Consider the following 25,693-nt stretch of genomic DNA (forward strand, 5'->3'; position numbering starts at 1 on the left):
TAAAAACCAAGCTAGTAGGCTCATGATGTGAGAACCTACGGGGGGCTGCATCATTCTGATGGAGGGTAGAGCAGCCTCCTTGAAGTGGGTTCCAGATCCTTGTTGCTCTTGGATAGTATGAGAACTTGAAAGAGTCGATAGTGCAACAGGAATTACATACTTCAGGTTGTGGTTGTGTCTTCCGAAGTATGTAGCAGGGATGACAAAAGTTGGACATGGAGACAAGACGGTGATTGATCTTGTATAGAAGTGTGCATTGGTCAAGGATTCAACGTGTGTGGAGCGTGTCCCACCCCAATGCTGTCACAAGAGCTGGGGGTGATGTGGTGTATCTGTAGTCACAGTACACAAAGCGAGCCACTGTTCTTTGTACTTGCTCTAGCATTTTTGCGACTGTGCAGAGGCGCATGGGCTGTGTAAGCCCTGGACTTTACATCCGTGGTGCAGGGGGAGAGAGTCCTGCAAAGAAGACCTAGTGTACGGCTTGCTGTATGCCGGATGGATTGGCAGTGCTTGTTCCACCGAAAATCAGCAGAAACCATTACTCCAAGGTACTTTGACTCTTGGGATCAGTCCATTTGACAGGTGGTATTCTGCTTTCGTGTGATGTTGAGGATAGCGCACTTTTTTACATTGAAGTCCATCATCCAGTTTGAAGACCACCTGGACAGCTGGTGAGATCATCCTTTAGGATTGATATTCCTCAGGGCGTTGAATCTCACGAAAGAGGGTGCTGTCATCTGCAAAGAGACGCATTGTGGACTGGATGTTTTCTTGGATATCGTTAATTAACAGCAGGAAAAGGGTAGGGCCGATGATGGATCCCTGGACGACACCAGATATTACATCCCTCCATGTTGTTTTAGATCCATCAACCAGGAATGCCTGTTGTCTATCAGTGAGGATCGAGTGACATTATCCACTGGAGTGAGTCACCGCTTATTCTGTAGTACTGAAGTCCAAGAAGATTATATCAACTTGGCTGCGCTGCTGATGTCAATTGGGTGCTTGTTGATAAACCCTGCCGGAAGCCATGCTGTGCATCAGTGAGGATATTATTCACTGCAACATGCTTCGATCGACACATGGCTCAGGATGATGTGTTCCATTACTTTGCAGCAGACGCAGGTAAGTGAGATTGGTCTGTACGGTAGTTGGAGGGGTCACACTTTTCTCCCGACTTGTGTATTGGGGTAACCAGTGCTTGCTTTCATTGGGCTGGAACTGTTGTAGCTTTGTTGGAAAAGGAACAGTGGAGAAGCAATCTCATGAGCTACCAGCTTTAAGAGCTTGGGTGGAAGTTCGTCAGGTCCGCTGGTCATTGAAGGGTCCAGTTGTTGGAGGCATTCAGTTTCTCAACACCAGTCCTGTGAACGTGCAGGTGACCAATAGTTGGGAAAGAAAAAGGTCCTTTCTGTACAAGAGGGTGGGGCTGTCTAGACGTCTCCTATAATTTAGAATTTTACATATTAAAGGAAACCTAAACCCAAAGAATAAGTGTAGGTATTCTGAAAAATGCGATGTATTCCTGCCATTTGATGTACAATATTCCTTACGAAAATGTACAAGATATATATATATATATATATACATATAAATGAAGATATTCCTGGCATGATGTGATGCCTTTCAGCATGACATGGGCGCAGCCATTTTCTTAAAAATGTGACGTATCTGTTGAAGTTGTACATGTATCATGCACCAAGCTTTAGTTGGAAGAAAAAAAATGAAAAGAAATAATAACTGAGATGATAGAAATTATATTAGGTGAAAAATAAATAACAGGGGCACAATTGTAACAAATTCATTTATACAATGTAAATACTACACTATAGCAGTTGACAAATCTATTTCATTTATAGGAAACCTTCGCCCCAAGAGCACTGACTAATTTATGCAATTTGCGTTCTGGCAATTATAGTACAAAGGATAATAGCAGGTGAATGAAATGCTTCATCACCACACACATCTGGGAAAGAAGCATCCATAAATTTGAATACATTTACTTGATAAACGACTTCGAATAGTACGTCACATTATCAAGAAAATGGCGATGCCCATGTCGTGCTGAGAAACTGTACTTTATTTTTGCTTTACACCTCTCTCATACACTTTGGTGTGGAATCTTGTAGATGTATGGGTAATAACATAATAAATCTCTCATAATAAGTAAAGTTATTACTTGGGGTTCGGTTTCCTTTAATGTACAAAAAACAAATTTTAATGGACAAGCATCATTGGACCAGTACGCACTGTAAAAACTGACAGCATTTCTAGTTATGAGGTCAAAGGTAACTGGTTAATTGCAAAAATTTGTTGGTTTGTTTGTTTTACCTGACTACTTAAAGAAAGCGTGTTCCGGAATATGCTTGTACCGGTAAGTAAGCAACCAGAAGATTTTGTTAATTAAGATGTTAAAATCCCTTTTTCTTGTTTTTTTAATGATGTTCATTTCTGTGAATTGTTTAAACCAGAAAGTAGAAAACACAATATATTACCAAGATGGTGAACAAGGATTGTTTCAAAGCTATGCATTAATTGTTATTCCATTTCAAACATGCTATTATAACGTCATAAAATTTCAAATGAAAAAAAAAAAAATCGAAAAATTTAACATATTAATTTCATAGGAAGGATGCTGACAAACTTCATCTTTTCTATTCAACATGAATCAATAAAAAATGTAAAAGGTCTTCATCATTATTGGGATTTTGTTTTGTTTGAAGGGGGGGGGGGGTGGGGCCAAAATACTTATATATAACGTCATAAAATTTCAAATGAAAAAAAAAAAATCGAAAAATTCAACATATTTATTTCATAGGAAGGATGCAGACAAACTTCATCTTTTCTATTCAACATGAATCAATAAAAAATGTAAAAGGTCTTCATCATTATTGGGATTTTTGTTTTGTTTAAAGGGGGGGGGGGGTGGGGCCAAAATACTTATTCCTTTTTTTAAACCTAGTGTGTTGATTCTGATGTAAAACTGTGACATGTATCCCTAATTAGCCTGTATTACTATGGGATCAGGTGATCTATAACTATAGGAACGTGTGGTCAGGGTCAAAATTAGCCATAGCATAAAGATTTTACATTTTAAAGGCCCCCAATATTGGCAGTCTTACTGTGGAGTCATTTTTACTTAAGCAATAATCCTACAGTTAGCAATTAAATTATTCATACCGTAGCCAAATTGAAGTATGTGAAAAATTGAGTTGTCCCTATGTCTTTTGAGATTGTGACATATTAAAGCTTAGTTTAAACATATTTGTGGCTTACACCCAGTAAATAAGATTGATTGATCGATCTGTAATTGAAAAACAAGTCAGAAAAAATCTTGGAACCAGCGGGATTTGAACCTGCCATCTACTGCTTGCTGGGCAGCGACTCTATCACCAGGCCATCACTGGTCCATGGCACAGTCACGATGAACTAGAAACAAATACCCAAGCTCTCCTGATTCACTCTGACTTGTTAATATTCATTAGTCCGCCATAGGACAATAACTTTTTTAAATGTAATGCTTCCTGGGAGAAATTTCAATAGTTTAAACATATTTGTGGCTTACACCCAGTAAATAAGATCGATTGATCGATCTGTAATTGAAAAACAAGTCAGAAAAAAAAATATTAAAGCTTATATATAAAAGTATTCAACAAAGGCCCTAATTCAGCCAGTCCACCTTTAGTGCTGAGAATTAGCGTGTAATTTCCTATCTGTGTACATGCAGGGGCAGTTAATGCGTGCGTGTAAACGTGTACACGACTATGAAATTTACCAAAAACAAAAACAGTATTTCAGCCACGTAAGCAATCCAGCATACATGGCTGCCGAATTTTACGACTTCATTAAAATGCGATCCTTATGATAAATACTGATTTTACAACTTCTCATTCAATCACAATATTGTCTGCAAAACATTATTTTTCATTTTGATTACTAGCTTCCTCCCATGAGTATTGTACCCAATGCTGCAAAGGTTTGCAGTATTATCTTTTATATACTAAAACAAAAGGATGATGGAAACCAGTGTGCATTCACGCTTAGGGAAAACGTTGCACATGCGTCGGAACAAGGATTTTCTTGAAAAAGCTGTTACTGTTGAAACATTACTGCACACGAAACCATCGTGCTCATGGGGAAAGTCAGACTGCAATGATTGGCATTGTTTGCATGAAGACAAGAGAAGAGACTCAATGGCATAATTGGATCAAAATTGTACAGTGTATGGAAATAATTATTGATTGAAGTAGCATTAGATTTTTAAATCTATTTTTAGACTGATGACGGATATTTTTGTGAAATTTTTTACTTCAGCAATTATAATGCTGAAAAACTTCTTTTCTTCTTGTTTATCCGTATAGTGAATTTTTTACATGTGTAGTGGTGGTTCGTTCGTATACACGGATAAATGTGTACATGGTCCCAGGACTTTATCTAACTTTCATTCTTGATTCAAGAAAAACACACCAACCCCCTCCCCTAATATACAAGAGGTAGGAATGATTTATAGTTTTTGACCGTATATGTTTTCATTTTTTCAGCCTTTGGATTTTCCACGTTGTTGAGGTGCTTGAAACGCAGCAAGAGGATACGTGTACAGAACGGTCATGTGTTCCCTCAGAAGGCCTATGACTCTGTGGCGTTAGACCAGTATAGGACCATTAGGAGGTCCGAGGAGGCTTTTGACGGTCAGGGGTCACCAGCAAGGGCAGCAGGCGATGGAGAAAGGCGGTCTGCTCAGCGCAAACGTTACCCTTGCCTCTGTGAGGTTTGCGGAGTGATTGTCAACTCTGAGGTCTCCTACAGGGACCACATCCGAGGGAAGCGCCATCGGGTCAACATGCTGAAGAAGGTCATCAACTCAAAGAGGTTAATTTTAAGATCATATCTCATATTGTCTCACTGTACTTTTTCCTTCCAACACTGTATATTCTGCCCACCCTTGAATCATTAAAGCGACAGAAATAAAAACAAAAACAGTTTTTAAATCGGCAATGAAAGAGTCAAGATATATACCGGTAGTATAGTATGCATTTTGAAAAGTACTTAGATCCCGGACAGGACCTGCTTTGTCGTTACAATTTTCTCATGTATTAATGTCTTTTAAGTGCTTACTATAATCTCCATTTCCATGTGAAATTGCCAAGGAGAAGAAATTAAAAAAAATTAAATGATTCATATTTTATTATACCTCTTCGGATAGATATAAACCCTATTGCTTTTGAGTACGCGATTTAGATTCTAAATTTTTTTTGTCCATATTTTGATTTGATGCCTACTGACTTTGAATCGAATGTGCAACTATTGAACATGTTGACAAAAAAATCTGACATGCATGCATTTATCGGTAATCCCATAGATGTTAATGCTTCCAAATTCTGCATATGAACATAATAAAGAAATATACAGAAAGACAGGAAGAAGGAAGTCATTGGTAAGGAAATTAATCCCTGTTTTTCGCTCCGGCCACCATCTCTATAAGGAACGACCTAGTTGAAGCCAAGAATGGAGTATCAATCACTACACAATATGATGATGGCAAGGGAAATGTAACAACTCAGATGCACTTGAGGGACATTACGAAGGAAGTGAACTTCAAGATCAAGTCAATCAGGTAAGTACAGTTACAAAACAAAAGTATTTAGCCAAACTATGTTTCATTTGAAGGTTGCAAGCAACCCTCTGCATAAATCTTCAAAGGGGAAGGTCTACCCTGATATACTTTAGTTTTAATTGAAGCAGGAAAATGAGAGAAACAGGTCAGTGAAAGTTTGAGCAAAAACTTGTTAAGAATAAGAAAGTTATGAATTTTGCAGGTGCATCAATCAAACACAAATTGGCAACTCTGTTGCGAACAACTGTATCTTGCGAGGTCTTCTCTCATTTACCCTGAACTAAAAATCTTCAAAAAAAAAGGTATTTTCCTTTAAAGGGATTTGGTAACTTTGTCTCAGATTCTGAAACAAAATCCTGGATTTAGCTCATGCTGCAATGATAATCATAAAATTTTAGGTCAGTCAGGAATCCCAGGACTATTTTTACAATACAATTCTGATTATCAAGATATTTATGATTGGAAATCGAAACCCAATTTTGCGTTTTCGGACTACACTCTATTGGGGAAAATGAGTATGGTAAAACCGGTCATTCAAAGATTTTTACTTTTTTGAGGCACTTCTTGATCATTTTGAAGAGCAATTTTACTACGTAATATTGTATGAAATTACGTGTATGAGAGAGCCCGTTACTGCACATGCGTCAATTACGTTACAGCTTGCAAATGGTGTCTCACTGATTGCCGTTTTCGGTTAATTTATCCTCAAACATCTTCGGACTCATCTTCGAAGTAGCATTTTTTTGACGATAGTTCGACGAAATACCCCTTGTAGCTTCTATTAAACACTCGACGGGGGAACTTAGATACATCTGTAACCCTTGAAGCTTACCCTCCAGATAGAAGGCTCTGTGTTGTAAGATACTTAAAGTACTATTTAAAGAGGACAAAGTCGATCAGAGAAGCTGAACGGAGGTTGTTCATCAGTTATAAGAAACCACACAAATGGGTTTCTTCTCAGACGATATCCCGTTGGTTGAAATATGTTATGAGTTCAGCAGGCATAGACACAGCCAAGTACAAAGCCCACTCTACTAGAGCTGCATCAACATCAGCGGCAAAGAACAGTGACTTACCAGTAGCTCTAAATCAGGCGGGCTGGTCGAATGAAAAGACATTCAGTAAATTCTACAACAAACCGATGGATGGCGGAAGGACCTTTTCTCAAGCCGTCCTAAGTCAGTAACAGGACAAGTTTGTTCTGCTGCTTCATAAAATATATGGTATGCTTTATGGATATAACTGTCTCCTTTTTTGTGGAGCATTTCTATGTTCATGTCTAACCCAGTTGGGTGTCTCTAAATTGTTACGGGCAGCTCTGCTGCATTCCTAGAAGACGACTGGGGTGCTTCAAAATCTCATACACGTAATTTCATACGATATTACGTAGTAAAATATGAAAATTAAACAAGAAATTACCGTTTGAAGTTTAATTAGTATTTTATTAGTAATAGGAGGATGATATTACGTCCCTCCTCACCCTCCCTTGTGCTTCAAACCTTAAGTTTCTATCCACAGTCGCCTTCTATGCTACTAAGATTGATGCATGTGCAGTAACGGGCTCTCTCATACACGTAATATCATCCTCCTATTACTAATAAAATACTAATTAAACTTCAAACGGTAAGTTCTCGTTTACTTTTCATATATTTGCAGGGTTTCGATATTACACCATATCACAGACACTAATAACATGTAAGGGCCGTGCATCTTAGATTTTATATTGTTAAACGATGCCTTTAAAAAAATTACTATCATATTCACCCTAAATATAATTATTGCAAATATTTTGTTTGTATACACCCCTGTATGAAACAAGTCTATTCTATCATCAATAAATTAGGAAATGAAAGTTTATGAAACTGTCTACAGAGCAAATTTGAGAGGGTCTTGCAAGATACCCGGTAAGTCAGTGTTGCCAATTTGTGTTTAGCCTAACTAGGTTCCTTTTATAATATGCTTCTATACAATCCCTGTCTGAAACTAGTCTATTCCATCATAACTAAGCAAATAAAAGTTTATGAAATTTTCTATACAGAGCAAATTGGAGAGCTTTTGTAAGATACGTCACATTGTTGCAAATTTGTGTTTTCCTGATGACAGCTGCAAAAATAGCTTTCCTGTTTTTAATGGGATATTGCTCAAACCTTCACATGTTTGTTTCTCTCATTTTTCTGCTTTTATTAAAACCAACTCAATATATGGATTGACTTCCACTTTACAATTACTCTATAAGAATGGCAGACAACAATTGAAATACATTTGGCAACTTTTGAATAAACTACATTTAGAAGTACAGGTTGTACGAAGAAAAATATCTGTAGCTTAGAGCACAGAGACCCTTTTAAAGGGATCGAGTCACTCGTCAGTTTTCATGTGCAGAAGGCCATAATTCGCTGACACCAGACTTGGTGGATACAGATCATTAACGTGTGTACAGGTACTATAGGTGTGCATACAGCGAACGTGTACTGTTACAACACAAAAAGATAATAAAGAATGCATGAATCTGATTCTTTTTTGACATTGCATGTTTTTGTTATTTCTTACACAGTGACAGGGAGGTAGCTCTGATCTCTATAGTTCTACTAAGTGCAAGACCTCGCCCTGAGTTCAAGGTCAAAGATGAACATAATGTGTTTGACGGGATCAATACATTTAAGATGCCTTCGGGTAAGTTGCTACAGCAAATGTTACTATAAACTCAGGACATGACTGTTTTTGTCTTGATCTGTTGTAAATTGAAATTTGTAATTTATTTACTTTGTGTACCTATTTTCTTTGATAGTGCTTAAGGGGATAACGTAGATAAGTATTTATACTTTTGTTATCCCTCCACCTAGTTTGATTGTACATGTATCATTTTGTATACTTTTATTTCTTGTTTTTGTGGAAATAAATTCAATTCAATTCAAATTCAATTTGTTGTGTTTGGTTTTATTCATCTTGTAGATGCCAGCACATTCAAACAAGTATGTAATTTAGTATAATTTTTGTTTCCCTTAAATATGGTTTTTCATTGAAACTGATCCTGTACATAAAGACCACCTGCCTATAAAAACCACTTTTCATGTTTCCCTTGAGCAACCCTTATATATACAGGTTTCACTGTATATGATTTTATTCTTTTGCTGTAACATATTTCTTGTTCAGTCCAGCTGACATAATGCATGTGAACAAACGCATAGTTTGTGCTTTCTTGTAACCTGTGTTACAAAACAATGAAGCTACACTTTCCTTGTTAATAAGAACAATCATTTATTTTATTTTTCCAACCCAATCCAAGGATCTGAATACACAGTGCAGCTGTCATGTACCAATGCCTCTAATCTGGGAAGACTTGATAGCCCTGTTGCCTTCACTTTTCGTCTAGAAGATACCAGAGATGTAAGAGAAGTTACCCTTTCTTTGAGTCCATCCTCTCCCTCTCCTTTCTTTATTCTAGCATTTATTGTTGTTTAAAAAAACTAGATGGAACTTCGACTGCACGCAGTCGAAAATGATGCCCGATCCGTCATAGAGCAATTTTACAAACCAAAACAGAAGAAATTTTTCAAATTCAAGTTCAATTGTAATCCATTAACAGGTTCTCAGAATATCGTGATTACAAACAATTTCTCATATACATATATGACCCTTTGATCTTTGACCTCATGACCCTAAAATCTACTCAGTTCATTGGCTCTGCAAGATGTCCCGAGTTAAATAGTAATCCATGTGTCAGTTCTAATGAGAATGCGTTCACAAGCTATTTTTGCATACATAATGTGCGCTGTGACCTTTGACCTTTGACCTCGTGACGCCAAAATTTAATCAGTTCATCGGCTCTGCAAGTAACATACATGACCTAAGTTTGGCAGGAATCCATCTATCGGTTCTTGAGATAACGCGATCACGAACTGTTTTTGCATACATAATGAGCCCTGTGACCTTTGACCTTTGACCTCGTGACCCCAAAATCTAATCAGTTCATTGGCTCTGCAAGATACATACATGACCAAAATTTGGCAGGAATCCATCAATCGGTTCTTCAGATAATGCGATCACGAGCTGTTTGTGCATACATAATGAGCCCTGTGACCTTTGACCTTTGACCTCGTGACCCCAAAATCTAATCAGTTCATTGGATCTGCAAGATACATACATGAACAAAGTTTGGCAGGAATCCATCAATCGGTTCTTCAGATAACGCGATCACGAGAACGGGACGTACGTACGTATACAGACGTACGTACGGACGGACGGACAACCCGAAAACAGCTCAGTAACTGCAGAATAGACAAAGGTTTTCATTACAATAATTCTCAGATACTCAGATACAGTGCAAATCAGCCAATAGCATAGTTTCTGAACAATTAACGTATTTAAACCGTATGTGCATATTTTCGAGCAAATGTTGCGCTTATTTCATGGGCACTTGCTCTTCCTACTAATAACCTTCTTAGGCAAATTAATGTGTATTGGAAATGTAGGTTTGCTTCATGGAGCAGCAAGTTCTTGCTCAGCTAATTATCGTGTTGGCAAGAATGACACCCCTTCATGGAGTATATGTGTGTTCTGTAGTAAAAACGAAAGAGATCCGTTGGCTTTCTCTACTGTCAGTCTAATTGAACTCCAATTTAAAAAACAATATAGGTGCGCAATGAGCTCCTATTTTGGTGTCTATAGATTCATTTTCATTTTTCTCTATTCACAGAAAACTTTTTATGAAAATATCAATCATGATTTTTTTAATTTGTTTACAGATTTTCAAGATCTTGCGGTTTGTTTCTGTGTTTGTTGTGAGTGATGTCAACGAAGATCTCCCACCTTCCAAACCGTACACCAATCCTCCAAGGTTTGCTGCAAAGATGAAGAGAGGAGAGATCGTAAACGGAATTGAACTCTCAGGGTATGTATTTATATTTTTCATTACTTTCCATTTAGATCCCATCTGCCCCATATATGACACTGACCCCTTTAATATGATGAAATATGTTTGGGTTAGATTTTGGAGACTATATTAATTGAAAAGGTACTCCTTATTGTTGTTGAGAGCTCTATCAGCAAACAATATGTCTGCAGATAAGTAGTGGATTCTGCATTTAAGTGAAAGGACAGGTTAAATATTTTGATTTTGCAGCAGTCACTTTTATTACCGTATTTGCCGGCGAAAAGGCCGCACCGCCGCATAGGCCGCACCCCCAACTTTGACATTTCGTAGAGAAAAAAAAGGAAAAAAATTTTTTCCTGTAGAACTCTATTTTTCCTACAAACTAATACCGAAATTGTCAATCATTTTATAAATTTACAGGAAGTTTACCTAAAAAATGATCATAATTTAGCAAATCTTCATCGATTTTTAAGCTTACTGTATTGCAGGCAGATTAGCACATTCATGGGAGTCTAGAGGGCGCTTCGCATGCATTAAGAAACCTGAATGGCCATCTTTAGCTTGCATGCAGTGAGTCGGCACTAATATAATCCTGCCATATCCAAGCTGTGGCCATGGATATCGCAGGGTGGAAGGATGTATCTTTTTTATAATGTTATCCGGTCTTACCCCTATCGTACCGTCAAATGGAGAAAATAAACAAGCTTTTGTATTGTTATTAGAGATCAACCGAGGTTATAGTTTTGTCGCTTTAATTAATTAGATAGTCTCAATTATAATTCAGAATTATCTTACTGAAAAATGAAGAACACCAACGATGTTCTCGATCGTAGTTACGTTCATTTTGCCAGCTGCCGATCTAGCTTCGTCTTGGTAAAAAGCTAGCCTGCCAGCTTCCCATGACGAACGTTTCGAGTCCCGGTAAATTTGCGCGCTGGGAATCTCCGAAGGTGCGTTGGTTTTGTTGGCAACTCCCAGCCCCCTAGCTCCCCACCACGGAGTGTGTGAGCGAGGTATGATTTTGGTTACGTACCTGTGCGCTGTCTAATTAGGACATTTTTACAAGTACGATTTTTAGTACGAGTATCTGGTCACTTTTCTTCTTATTTCTTTGGTTGCACAACGATTAAAAAGATAACTTCTTCAAATTTGCTGCTGATGTGGTTCGATCAGACTAGATCTTGTCCGATGTGTTTTCAAGTCAATTTTGTTAATATATTTTTTTGTATGAAGTTGCCTACAAATAATGACGTGCTGTTTTGACTTGCTATTTTTACTCTTTCGGCGTAAAGGGCCCACCCCGACCTTTTGATATTTTCTCTTCCAAAAATACTGCGGCCTTTCAGGGCGCGACAAACCCGCTTGCCCGACGTCCCGGGGCAACCAAATTGAGCCGTCGGGCAAGTAAATCAAATTATCACTTGCCCGATTCGGGCAAGTGATACTTTTACAGTAATTTCCCAGTGTCCAAGAACTCTACCATTCACCCGTCAACTTCTTACCCGTCGTCAAAATCCAGAAGCAAAAAAGCGATCGTTCCGATTTCGAAAAAACTTCACAGACAGCTAGCCAGCTCAGCTAGCTCAGCGCGCATGCAACAGTGACACTTCAAGCCATGAATGCCGCTCCGCCTCCACGCACGGCCGGCCGTGAGCTAGCTAGAGACAGCTAGCGCGATCGTACCAGCTGCGAGCTTATTCGCGCTCTCTCTCTCTAGCTCTGCAGGCCGCACCGACAGGCCTTTGCTATTCTCTGATTGCCGATTGGTTGAATCACGCCAAATATGACGTCATTATTCTAGGGAAATGAACACGTGCAAATCGGAATGGAATAAACAACAGGGATTTTCTAGTAAGTACAAAAAGTCAAATGTTTGATATTTATTCATAATGACTGTTAATGATTGTGAACATATTATTTAAAACTCGCTGCTCATATAAATCAGATGAATGTTTTTGTCTCGTTTTCAATTTATTGTAACTGCGGTCTCAAGATCCGACCGAGCGAGTCATTTTGATAATAGTATCGAGACCCCCAGAATATAAGCCGTTGTTGTTTTGTTTTCATGGTTTTAGCGACGTTGTTTAGTCTAGTTTTCGCATACTTATCCGAGATTTATCGTAAAATATCTTCAATATTATTATTTAGTAAGAATTTACAAATTTTGGCATGATATACATGACTGAATATTAAAAACTTAAACCTGCTTGAACCATTCTACCTTGCCGAGATTCATGTGAATCTGATTATTTATGGAGAATCAATAAAATGCGTTTTTTAAACCTTCAACCATCCTTTGTTGACCATTTTCTTTGACATATTAGGTTATTATTCAGTACAGTTACACTGTACATGTATGTGCATTAATTTGCTATCTAAAACACTAACTTATCATTACGAGATAATAAATGCTTTAACCTCGAGTCCTTTTTCGCTTTAAAGTTTTGGGCAAGTGGAAATATTGTTTGGGCAAGTAAATTGAAAACCCACTTGCCCAACAGGGCAAGTGGTGAAAAAATTCTTGTAGCACCCTGCCTTTACGCCGTCAAAAACGGTGTCTATTCTGTTTTTTTTCTCATTTTTTATGTGATAGCTGTATATGGCTGTCATACTGTATTGGTTAAGTGATCTGTTAGCTCAATCAGCTAGGAAATAAGATATGTAGGACATACATAATGTAAACAGTAAATTTCCCTTCTTTTGAAATGATCTCTGTAATGATGTATGTTCTTTCTTCTTCTCTTTCCCCTCGTAGTTGGGGAGAAAATCCACTGAAGGGTATTCCTCTTGAATTTTTTGATGTTCCGAGGGACCTTCAGCACACAGTAAACAGCAAACAGAACCTTCCCCAACTCAGGTAATACAATGTTGTGTTGTCGCATGCCATGTCAATACACTAGTGGGGCGTTGCAAGAAAGTTGCAAAATTTGCAACTGATATTTGCAATCGCTTGTAATTAAGTCAACTTTCTTGCAACGCTCCACTAGTCTCCTAAATTTCCTAGGATTTTGTTAGGAATAAAGTTTTAACAATTAATCTCCCCTCCTCTCTCTCTTACTAATGGGGCGTTGCAAATGAGATGAGTTGCGATCAATTGCAAATTTGAAATTCGCAATACTTATGCTTGATTTTGGGGATTTGCTCTTGATTTACTTTCTTGCCGGCAACGCCCCATATAGGTCTAGTACGAAATTAAAATAATATGTGGTGTAGCTAATAGATTTGGATAGTAAGTACTCATTGTATAAAGTAACTATGTTACTCTATATGATGAAGGTCTGTCTGCATGACTGAAGCAGTCAATCACAAGAAAAAAATGTGCATTGATTTAGATATTACTTTAAAGCAACTTTTGCTTGTGTGTTTGCAAGAACCCTTCATTTCATCAGTATTTTATAATTTTGTTTTGATATACTTCAAATGAGGTGTTAAATTGAATTATTCACCCTAGTTAAAACCAAAGATAAGAGGCAAGCTCGTAGCTGTTCATCAGTTGGAGGATACATGAATGGCATCTCTTTTTGGAATGAACAAGAAATTGCAAGTAATGGGATTTTAATAACAGAAGATTCATTTAATAGGAATTCCCATTCCTCCCCACTTATTTAAAGGGAAATAAATATATTAGAATTAGACAACAAATCTGACATCCAGGTATTTCTGGCTCTCAAAGTATTTCATGTATATATTGAATTGAGGCAGATTACTTTATCTGTACCCTTTTGTCTCCTTTCACTGCCTGCAGGGATCAACTGAAACAGCCTCTGACAGTAGACAACCATCGAGAGAAGTTCCACAAGCTCCTGTACATAGAGGAGTTACAGATGCAGGTTGATATCAGACGATATGATAAGATAGGTCAGACACTGGCCAAGGACAAACAACCCAACATGCTGAGACTTCATGTAACTATGTTTATAATAATAATGTATGCTGTTCATGTATAGCACATCGCATGTCCAGCCTTGTATAGTAGCACACATCAGATTATGATATAACATTCCATGTGCTTCCAAAGGACTTTGGATGTTGTTACCCTTGCTTTAGCCCTGGGGTCCGTAGTGCTCAGAAAACACTTCTGAAATTGTTATTTGCCTTTGTCTTGGCTATTCAAAGCCCCCTCTCCCCAACAAAAATGGAGAAAAATGGAAAAGGGCCATGTGTCTTCTCAATTTAGTTTTTACCCTGTAGAAAACATTTTTCAACCTCTCCCACCCAAAAGTTTGAGTGTTGCACTATGTGTTGGGAATGGTCACTTTTCTTCTGTCCAAAATGTAATTAAAACAGCATAAACTGCAAGTTATCGAAAGTTCATTTAAGCCACAGTTGTTCAATAACTTGATGGCACAGGTATTTATAAGTAGGTTTTTGTGTTCCTTTTCTTAATAGGTACCTGGTCTTGCCGAGAATCGACCGTCAGTTCTCAGAGGAGATCATCTGTTTGCTAGGTTCAGCGACAAGTCTGATAATAAGAGCTACAAGGGCTACGTGCACAGGGTAGAACAGGAGGATCTGGTCCTGGGATTTCATGGAGAGTAAGACAAGTTCTTTCAATTCAAACTACATCATTTTGCTTAGGGGATAATTGTGATAAGGCCTTAAAAAAAAAAGTTGTAGAGCCCTTTGCGACCGACCCAAAAAATCTTGAAATCTATGGTTAGCTTTTTTTTTTTAGTTTTTTTTTTTTTTTTTAGACCAAAGAGGGAGAAAAAAAAAGTTTAACAAAAAAAAAAGATTTCTGACCGACCGACCGACCGACCCATGTTTTGGCACCTAAAGGGCAATACAAGATCTTTTTTTGTAGGCCTAATCAACATGTTATCCAGCGTACTTTCATTTTTATCCAATTGGATGTTTGTGAAATGGGAGTTTAGAACAAAAGTAGAATATAAAATGTGAAGCAGCAGATGGAACTAGTTGGTACAAAATATAAGGTCATGCTGTTGACTATGTGCTTGCAAATAATTTCCTGTCAGTACCATAGGTCTGTAGTAAACATAGTACAGGTATATATTGATGGTCTGAAACTGCAAGGTAGCCAACTTATTTATGCCATGGTTACTGTTTTTTATAGATTTTAGCAAAATTAGTGAAAGCCAGAAATGGATGTCCAACTCTTCTAAAAGTCACCTTTTTATGCCTACACCCACCGAAGATGGTGCCTGAGGCTATTTTAGCTATTAGACTCGTTATCCTGCTCGTCCGTCCAGCTTTCTAGTAATATCGCGATATCTCTAGAACCACTAGAGATATGAGGCTTAAACTGCTTGATAATATGTATTACCATAAGAAGATGATCTGATCAGATTTTGGGTAAGTTGGTCAAAGGTCACAGAGGTCAATTTCTGACATTACAGGTTGTAACCTTGCTATTGCGATATCTCAAGACCAACTAGAGATACGGGGTTCAAACATAGTGATACTATGTATCATATCATTGGAAGACAATCTGATTAGACATTTGGGAAATAGGTCAATGGTCAAAGGTCATAGAGGTCAATTTCTAAAATTACAGGTTTTATCCTTGTTATCAGGATATATCTTAAGAACCATTGATAGTATATATCACTTTAGAAAGTCTCATTAAGTTAAAGGTAAAGATCAAAGGTCAATTTCTAAACATGGGGCCAGTATTACTATAAGAAGATGATCCAATTAAATTTTGGGGCTAGTAGGTCAAGATCATAGTCGTTGATTGACATTTGATTATAGGCTTTTTATGCCTCCGTTACGAAGTAGCCGGAGGCATTATGTTTTCTGGTTGTCCGTCCGTCCGTCCGTACGTCCCGTTCTCGTGATCGCGTTATCTGAAGAACCGATTGATGGATTCCTGCCAAACTTTGGTCATGTATGTATCTTGCAGAGCCGATGAACTGATTAGATTTTGGGGTCACGAGGTCAAAGGTCAAAGGTCACAGGGCTCATTAAGTATGCAAAAACAGCTCGTGATTGCGTTATCCAAAGAACCGATTGATGGATTCCTGCCAAACTTTGGTCATGTATGTATCTTGCAGAGCCGATGAACTGATTAGATTTTGGGGTCACGAGGTCAAAGGTCAAAGGTCACAGGGCTCATTATGTATGCAAAAACAGCTCGTGATCGCGTTATCCAAAGAACCGATTGATGGATTCCTGCCAAACTTTGGTCATGTATGTATCTTGCAGAGCCGATGAACTGATTATATTTTGGGGTCACGAGGTCAAAGGTCAAAGGTCACAGGGCTCATTATGTATGCAAAAACAGCTCGTGATCGCGTATCCGAAGAACCGATTGATGAATTCCTGCCAAACTTTGGTCATGTATGTATCTTGCAGAGCCGATGAACTGAATAGATTTTGGGGTCACGAGGTCAAAGGTCAAAGGTCACAGGGCGCATTATGTTTGAAAAAACTGCTCTTGATTGCGTTATCTCAAGAACTGATTGAAGGATTCCTGCCAAACTTAGGTCATGTATGTTACTTGCGAAGCCGATGAACTGATTAGATTTTGGGGTCATGAGGTCAAGGTCAAAGGTCATGTGGCTCATTATGTATGCAAAAATAGCTTGTGATCGCATTATCATTAGAACAGATTGATGGATTCCTGCCAAACTTAGATCATGTATATATGCATCTTGCAGAGCCAATGAACCGAGTAGATTCTTTGGTCATGAGGTCAAAGGTCAAAGGTCATGGGCTCATTATGTATGCAAAAATAGCTTGTGAACACATTCTCATTAGAACAGACAGATGGATTAACTCGGGACATCTTGCAGAGCCAATGAACTGAGTAGATGTTAGGGTCATGAGGTCAAATATCAAAGGGTCATATATGTATATGAAAAATTGCTTGTAATCACAATATTCTGAGAACCTGTTAATGGATTACAATTGAACTTGAATTTGAAAAATTTCTTCTGTTTTGGTTTGTAAATTGCTCTATGACGGAGGCATCATTTCGACTGCGCGCAGTCGAAGTTCCATCTAGTAACGTGATATTCCATCCATTTGCCTTACTTAATTTTGGGCAGAGGCATATTGGAGACGCAGTCACATTTGTCTTGTTTTCCAATGCAGTGGGAAATGGATATGTGAAGTGACCTAATATTTTGCTAGTGCATCTTAATGAATGTGAAATCAAATAACATTTCATGTTTAACCATCCTCCCTCTGGTGTTGCAAAGTTTGTAGTCTGTCTAGGAGTTTCTAATGCCATTCTTTCTGAATGTATTCTGCCTCCCTTTATTCAGCTTCAGGAGCAAGTACATCACAGGTAGGAAGGTTGACATTGAGTTCACCTTCACCCGATTCCCCATACGTAATGAGCATCAAGCCATAGAGACGGCCACAGTAAAGGGCAGGCTTAGTGATGCGCTCTTTCCAGGGACGGGGAGTCAAGTCGGGAGTAAAGGCCAGCTTTCAAAGATTCCAGAACTACAGTAAGTGAATTTGATTCTCATCGTGGGGATGTGTCCATGTATCTGAATGTTGGATTATTTTGTGTTTTCTCCTCGGTTTTGTTCGGTTTGGGTTAGAGAGACAAAAGCAACATGAAAAGATATATTTGTTTTTTGATGTCTTGAATTTGAATAATAAAACTGATTGCTTGAATTCTACTCCTATAAACTTCAAACACTTCTGGTTTGTTAAATGGGTATTTTGGCTTTACGTACCTGCAAAACGTATTTTTAGGTAGTGCACTGTCCATGACTTTCAACTCTCAGCTGTGTTATGATTATAGGCTAGTTTAATATAGGGATGTGTAAGATTACTTTACAAAGAAAAAATGAGTAAAGTGTGAATTTAACTTTTCTTTTATTAAATCTTGACATTCATTACATTACCAATTTAACATTTGACCTTTCTACAGGGCTTTCAAGAGGACCCTCTTTGATCAGAAGTTGTCTGCAAACATGGAACAAGTCCAGGCTGTTCACCAGATTGTGACAGGAACCGCTAGACCAGCTCCGTACCTGGTCTTTGGACCTCCCGGCACAGGGAAGACTGTAACCATCGTGGAGGCTGCAAAGCAGGTAGGTTAATTGATCTGCAGGTGCTACCTCTTACATTTCAACAGTCTTGAAACAATAGGCAATTTTTCATGGCATACATTACCCCCCAAACCAAGGTCCAAGTGTACATAGGCTCCTGCATTATAACATTAAAAAATTTAAACATGGGGCCCATGCATACCAACATTTTAAATTGTAATCCAGACTCAAGTGTAAAAAGGTTAGTATGAAGCCCTGTCAAAAGGATTCCCTGGACATTTTTCTTTTCCTGTAAATTGTATCTACGAAGAAGGCTATGTTTATAAATCTGTTTTGAAATCATTTAAATGAGTGTGAGCTGATATTTTGCCTGCTGCCAGTTTATGTCATGCCTGTATACAATTATTAAAAACTCAAACTATGTAATGGATTATTACATTTGTGCACAATTGGTAAAATATGTCACTATAGCAGGGCTCCATTTCACAAAACTTTTCATCAGTGACAAATGACAGTTTTTGTAATAAGCTAGTGAAATCCTTGCTTGTGTTTGGTTATCAGCTGATTTGTCACTGATTTTTTTCATTTGTCGTTGAAAAAAGGCTTTGTGAAATGGGTCCCAGGTGTGAAAGCATGTAAGAATCTTGCTACAATTCTTGTGTCTCTGGTAGTATATTCAAATAGGTTGAGCATCTATTAGCTATTCAATATGAGAGAGGTTGAGTGCCATCAGTTTCAAATGGAATCGTTGCTAATGAGTAAACTTGACAATATATATTCCACAGGTTTACAAGTTGTTGCCCGAGAGCAGAGTTCTTGTTAGTGCGCCCTCTAACAGTGCAGCTGATTTAGTTGCTGTCCGTCTGCTCAATACAGGAACACCCATTGCTAAGACACACCTTATGAGAATGTATGCTCCCAGCAGACCTCTCATCGCCCTCGATCATGTTCTCAAGGTAGGTCTTACTGTATGACCCTTTGATCTTTGACCTCATGACCCTAAAATCTAATCAGTATCATTGGCTCTGTTTCATGGTGTATTTTTGGTGCTACGAAGATAAAGTATGAAAATAATGTAAATAAATATTTTGAAAGACACACATTAAAGAGATCTTTTATAGGGAATTTTTCCAGACGCCACTTCTTATTTAGATTTTTGACATCTTTACTCATTTACTCAAGATCTTGCGACTGCTGATGGTTGTTTTTTTGTTGTACTGAGCGAGGTGGAAGGATTCGCCGGCAATTCGCTCAAAGATTTGGGTTTTTAAAGAGCTATCACAGTGTATATTAGAGTTTATAGCAACACTATACTGCCGTATTCCCATATACAATGGTAAACCACCTAAAAAAAAACTACCACAGCAATATAAATGAGCCAAGCATAGTGCACCTCACATATTCATATTTAATAAAACAAGGGTAAGTGAGTGTGCTTCAAGGCTATTGTTACATGCAGATACTTTTGTCTCACCTTCATTGCCATTTATTTACATGTATTAACTAGATGTTTAAATTGTTTGCAAGGTTTACTAGGGCTTTGTTTTTGTGCGTGTATGACGAGCCCATATCGTTTTGAATGATTTTGAAAGAACACTTGATGTGTTCATGTAACACCCAGGAGTAATAGATTTGTCTTATATTTCACAGTTGAAAATTTGGAGGATTTATGTCATGAGATCACTGCTTTCACCTGACAAAAATAATGGAGACTAGTCTACTGTGTGTAATTTCCTCTTCAATTTTAATAGTCTAGTTACCTTAATTAATTGTTATTTTATCTTGCATGCCTTGTGTGGTAGGAGAAGAAGTGTTGTAACCTTGGAGCGTATGATCTCTACATACCATCTAAAGAGGAGATCCTGGAAAAGAGAGTTGTCGTCACAACCCTCGTTAATTCAGGAAGGTCAGTGGAAATACTTATTTCATACAAGAGCGAATTATCATTTTGATGGAAATTACATATTTACCCAAATTGATGATTTTTCTGTATGGATACTGATGTGTATTGCTATGTAATACTCTGTCTGTTAAGAGCCAGAAAAGTGTTGACTATGTATGATAATATAAGAGTAAATGCCCTTCTGGCTCCCAGAGGTCGACTTGTACTTGTGAAAAGCCATCTCCTGGTTTATATCTGATCCTGAGATACTTTTGATTTCCTAAAAATGCTGTGAAAAGCTAAAAAGATATCGTATAGAATGTGTTTCTGCCACAAACAAAACAATTTTGTCAAAAAGATTGATGAAAGATGATGGAAAAGTTTATTCCTCCCCGAATCTGTTATAACTTGTAAGACACTCTTGACATAATCACATAATAATTTTTATTGTAATAATTAAGGCTTATAACGCTCATTTGTCTATTACAGGCTGGCACTGGCCCAGTTTCCAGAGAATTTCTTCACCCATGTATTCATTGATGAGGCAGGTCATGCCACCGAGCCAGAAGCCCTGATTGCTTTGGCTGGACTGATAAACCTTGATAACCCTAATGGTGGCCAGATCATCTTGGCTGGTGACCCCAAACAGCTTGGACCTGTGCTCAGGTCACCATTGGCCATTGAGAATGGTCTAGGTAAGTCAGGCTAACTCAGTTTAATGCTCAATAAGGCCAAGACCTCACATCTTTGACAGTCTTGATAAGTCGGTCCCAAAGAGTTCAGTGCTTAATAAGGTCGAGGCCTTACATCTATGACAGTCTTGATAAGTTGGTCCCAAAGAGTTCAGTGCTTGATGAGGTCAAGGCCTTTCATTGAAGATACTCTTGATTAGTTGGTCCCGAAGAGTTCAGTGCTTAATAAGGTTGAGGCCTCACATCTAAGACAGTCTTGATAAGTCAGTCCCAAATAGTTCAGTGCATGATGAGGTCAAGGCCTTTCATCGAAGACAATCTTGATTAGTTGGTCTCGAAGAGTTCAGTGCTAAATAAGGTCGAGGCCTTACATCTATGACAGTCTTGATAAGTTGGTCCCAAAGAGTTCAGTGCTTGCGGTCAAGGCCTTTCATTGAAGACACTCTTGATTAGTTGGTCCTGAAGAGTTCAGTGCTTAATAAGGTTGAGGCCTCACATCTAAGACACTCTTGATAAGTCAGTCCCAAATAGTTCAGTGCATGATGAGGTCAAGGCCTTTCATTGAAGACAGTCTTGATAAGTTGGTCCCAAAGAGTTCAGTGCTAAATAAAGCCAAGGTCTCACATCTATGAGGTCTTGATTAGTCAGTCCCAAAGAGTTCAGTGCTTAATAAGGTCAAGGCCTCACATCTAAGACATTCTCGATAAGTCATTCCCAAAGAGTTCAGTGCTCAATAAGGTTGAGGCCTCACATCTATGACAGTCTTGATAAGTCAGTCCCAAATAGTTCAGTGCATGATGAGGTCAATAAGGCCTTTCATTGAAGACAATCTTGATTAGTTGGTCCTGAAGAGTTCAGTGCTAAATAAGGTTGAGGCCTCACATCCAATGCAGTCTTGATGGCCCGAATTCACAAAGGAGGTTTGTCGACAAACCGAGGCTTATGTACGTCATATGACGCGTTTTTACGCGTTTTTTACAAACCTGGTTTGAAAAAACGTGTCAAAACGCGTCATATGACGCTTAATAAGGTTAAGGCCTCATATCTAAGACAGTCTTGATAAGTCGGTCCTATAGAGTTCATTGCTTGAAGTGGCCAGACTAACATTACAGGTAGCTCATATGTGATAGAAAACACAAACTCAGACAGATCAACGCATAATCTCTAGCAATTAATTGACTTCAATGAGGTGTTGGATGGATTTAAGTCTTTGTGTTTCCCGGAAAGCCCACATTTTCCGAACATTTTGATATCAAATACTCATTTTGGAAAAATATGGAGTTACGTTTTTGTGTCACTGAACCCTCAATTCATATTTTTAAATTCACCAATCAGTCCTATCGTTCCTTGAGAGGCTGATGACCCAGTGCAAAGCCTACAGCCGGAAGGCAGTTGCAGGGACTTCTGAAGCACACTACGATCAGAGGATCTTGACTAAGCTACTGCAGAACTACCGCTCTCACCCGGACATCCTCGAGCTGCCAAACAAGATGTTCTACGACCAGGAGCTCAAGGTCCACGCCAATGAGGTGGTCAGAAACTCGTTCTGCACATGGGACCAACTGCCAAAACAGGTAATGAATTGAGATGCAAATCTCTCCGAGCTTGGAACTAACTATAGTAATTAGGACAGTGTCAAAGAACTATTTTAAAGAAGTGGCCCATTTGATTACTGAGCAGAAGCCTATGATTCCACTTTGCAGAAAGTTGAAATTTACTCAAAGGTGCCGTAACAGATATTGAACTTGTTTATCCAGGGCAAAGGAGTATAGGACTGATACTGTTGTACATCTTGTAGTTTTTTTTGTTTTTTTTTGGACTTGTAATATTTATTGAATAAATCGTGAACATACTTCTAGTTCTGTAAAGTCATTTTACATAATTACGATGACCCTTGTCGAATTTTTTTTATAATAATAATAATAATAATAATAATAATCTTTTAGTCCACTCCAAATTTTATTAAACCGAAATGAAAATTCTTTTTGCCCAATTGATCGTGAGCCCGGCAGCCACTGAGCAGCGCCAGATCGACGTTGCTCTATCCCTTATTGTTGAGCGCCAAACAAGGTAGCAGCAACTCCCATCTTTTAACGTCTTTTGGTATGATGCGGCCGGGGATCGAACCCACGACCTCCCGGTTGTGAGGCGGACGCTCTACTGCCTGAGCCAACACTCCGGTACTGAGCCAACACTCCGGTTTATCATAACTATTGTAACATATCTCTCTCCTCAGGGTTTCCCAATCATCTTCCATGGAGTCGAGGGTCAGGATGAGAGAGAGGAACAGAGTCCATCTTTCTTCAACAAGTCCGAGATTGAGATTGTAGTGGATTATGTGAATAAGGTGATGGACAAGAGAGGTGGGCAGAAGATGAGACAAGAGGACATCGGTGTTATCTCACCATACAGGAAACAGGTAAGAAAATTGAGAGGTGTAGATCATAGTGATTGAGATTGAGATTGTAGTGGATTATGTGAAGAAGGTGATGGATAAGGGAGGAGGACAGAAGATCAAACAAGAGGACATTGGTGTTATCTCACCATTTGTATCTACATTTTTCCAGAATTCATAAAATTTTTGGCTACGGATGGAAGAGATAGAGCCAATATCGTCAAGGTTTTAATACCATGGTGCATCTTTTTTTCCTCACTGTACAGGTTCAGAAGTTACGTCGGGTCCTGGAGAAGCGTCGCTACAGCAACATCAAGGTCGGGTCGGTGGAGGAGTTCCAAGGTCAGGAGAGGACGGTGATCATCATCTCCACCGTCCGTAGCACCAAGGCGGAGTACATTGAGATGGATAGACTTCAAACTCGGCTTCTTGAAGAATCCCAAGGTATGAAGTCTCACCATGAGCAATATGGATTAATCCATTAGCAACTAGAGATTTTGTAAAAATGGCCTACTCAAGATGTTGCAATATTGCTCTCATTTTGATATTGTTCTGAACAATATGAAACATGCGCTATTTTTCTATGCAGAATCGTAAGGATTACGCATGTTTAAAATTACCACAGGGTTTTTTGCGGTTTAGTTGCTAAAGGGTTGACAGAATTGATACATAAGTGAGTGCTTTAAACAAGATTGTCTAGTGCGGGAAAATTTGTTTTTACATGCATTGATCAATTAGTGTTTGTATTATCTCTAGTGCACAGTCATATACAAGCGAACCACTGATAATTAGTCATTATAGGATTCTACCAGAGTTATATTTCATGCGATATGTGTAGTTTGTGGATGTAGATGTTGTTGTTGTTGTTAATATGGTCATGAAGAATAGTACACTTAACTCTAAGAACAGTGCTTTACCGTGTAGCATACAGGTTATTTGTTCATGTTCTGCAATCAACGGTATACAGGTTTTGTGTATTAACGTATATATGGCATGTGCATCTTGTTTCAGAGGTTCGATGTGGCAGTGACCAGAGCCAAAGCCCTTCTAATCATCGTAGGAAACCCCTTCATGCTCAGCAAAGATGAACACTGGAACCCGTAAGTACATGTAGATCACCATTAAATTAGCTTTTCAGAATAAAAGTAAACCGCACTGGTCAAGGTGTTGGGTTTATAACAAAAGTGATTATTTTGTCTGCATAATATATGATCATATGCAACAAAGAGAACATTATATAAGCCAAAGTGTTTTGTCTGATGATCTGAAAACCACCCAATTGATTTAAAAGTTGAGCACCCTATCACATTACTTTGTGTCTAGGATCGACATATAACGCTTCATCTTCCAGAGCTCTAAAATTCCTTTAATAATTAGAAGAAAAAAACATGAGAAGAGGTGGGGTTGGAAATGGTAAAAATTGTTTCATTCATCAAAATTTGATTGGTTCAATATATTAAAAGAAGACCATAGAATTAAGAAATAAAGGATGTTTTCAATGTAATCACCTTGACCTTACTACCTTTACCTCAGCCAGCAAAAAGAGATATATATTGTTTGATCCCCGACACGGCACTAATGTCCTTTGGCAAGGCATTAATCTACATTTGCCACTCAATACCCAAGAGAGATATGGGGACCTGGTAGGATGACGTTAGTAATTGCCTATGCCCTCACGGTGACCATATGGTAGGAATACTCCCCAGGGTGTGGAGATGGTGCATATTGTGCGTGAATGAATCCGATGACCGGGGCAATGATATCTGTAAAGCAATAGAGACTCGTTATTGATATCAATCAATCATGAGTATTAGTGGTCCACAAACACTTGACTTGATCGTTACTTTTCATTTTGCTAGAATGTTGGAGTTCTGCATCCAGAAAGGAGGCTACACAGGATGTGCTTACAGTTCAGAGGAGAGTGATATGGACTCCCTCGTTCAACTCTTGCAGAAGGCTCATCTGGGAAGTGTACCCACAGGTATTACTAGTTATCTATCGACTTTGGTCTGCAAATGGGACATAGTACCTTAAAGGGAATGTTTAACAATGTTAAATCTGAGATGCATGGCCCTACGTGTAATCAGTGTCTGTGATATGGTGTTATATTGAAGCCCTAAAAAAATTGTGCTTCAAAATGATCAAGAAGTGCCTTAAAAAAGTAAAAACCTTTGAGTGACTGGTTTTACCATACTCATTTACCCCAATAGACTATAGTGTTGTGAAAACCGTTTGGCAAACGCAAAATTTGATTTTGATTTTCA

General features: G+C 38.4%; 1 protein-coding gene across 1 annotated transcript in view; it reads left to right on the forward strand.

Annotated features, from left to right (window-relative positions):
• Positions 1-25,693, forward strand: part of LOC589386 (putative helicase MOV-10) — a 44,096-nt gene that overhangs the window by 16,237 nt on the left and 2,166 nt on the right. The window contains 19 exon segments of the mRNA XM_030999912.1: positions 4,545-4,872; positions 5,486-5,617; positions 8,172-8,290; positions 8,904-9,004; positions 10,363-10,508; positions 13,246-13,347; positions 14,236-14,395; positions 14,880-15,025; positions 17,720-17,908; positions 18,340-18,502; positions 19,246-19,416; positions 20,263-20,366; positions 20,832-21,037; positions 22,370-22,608; positions 23,271-23,453; positions 23,696-23,838; positions 23,840-23,873; positions 24,441-24,529; positions 25,289-25,410. Of these exon segments, the coding sequence (XP_030855772.1) occupies positions 4,545-4,872; positions 5,486-5,617; positions 8,172-8,290; positions 8,904-9,004; positions 10,363-10,508; positions 13,246-13,347; positions 14,236-14,395; positions 14,880-15,025; positions 17,720-17,908; positions 18,340-18,502; positions 19,246-19,416; positions 20,263-20,366; positions 20,832-21,037; positions 22,370-22,608; positions 23,271-23,453; positions 23,696-23,838; positions 23,840-23,873; positions 24,441-24,529; positions 25,289-25,410 (2,877 nt within the window).

Source organism: Strongylocentrotus purpuratus, unplaced genomic scaffold (assembly GCF_000002235.5).
Source record: "Strongylocentrotus purpuratus isolate Spur 01 unplaced genomic scaffold, Spur_5.0 spur5_scaffold_6, whole genome shotgun sequence".
In the NCBI taxonomy this organism is placed as follows: Eukaryota; Metazoa; Echinodermata; class Echinoidea; order Camarodonta; family Strongylocentrotidae; genus Strongylocentrotus; species Strongylocentrotus purpuratus.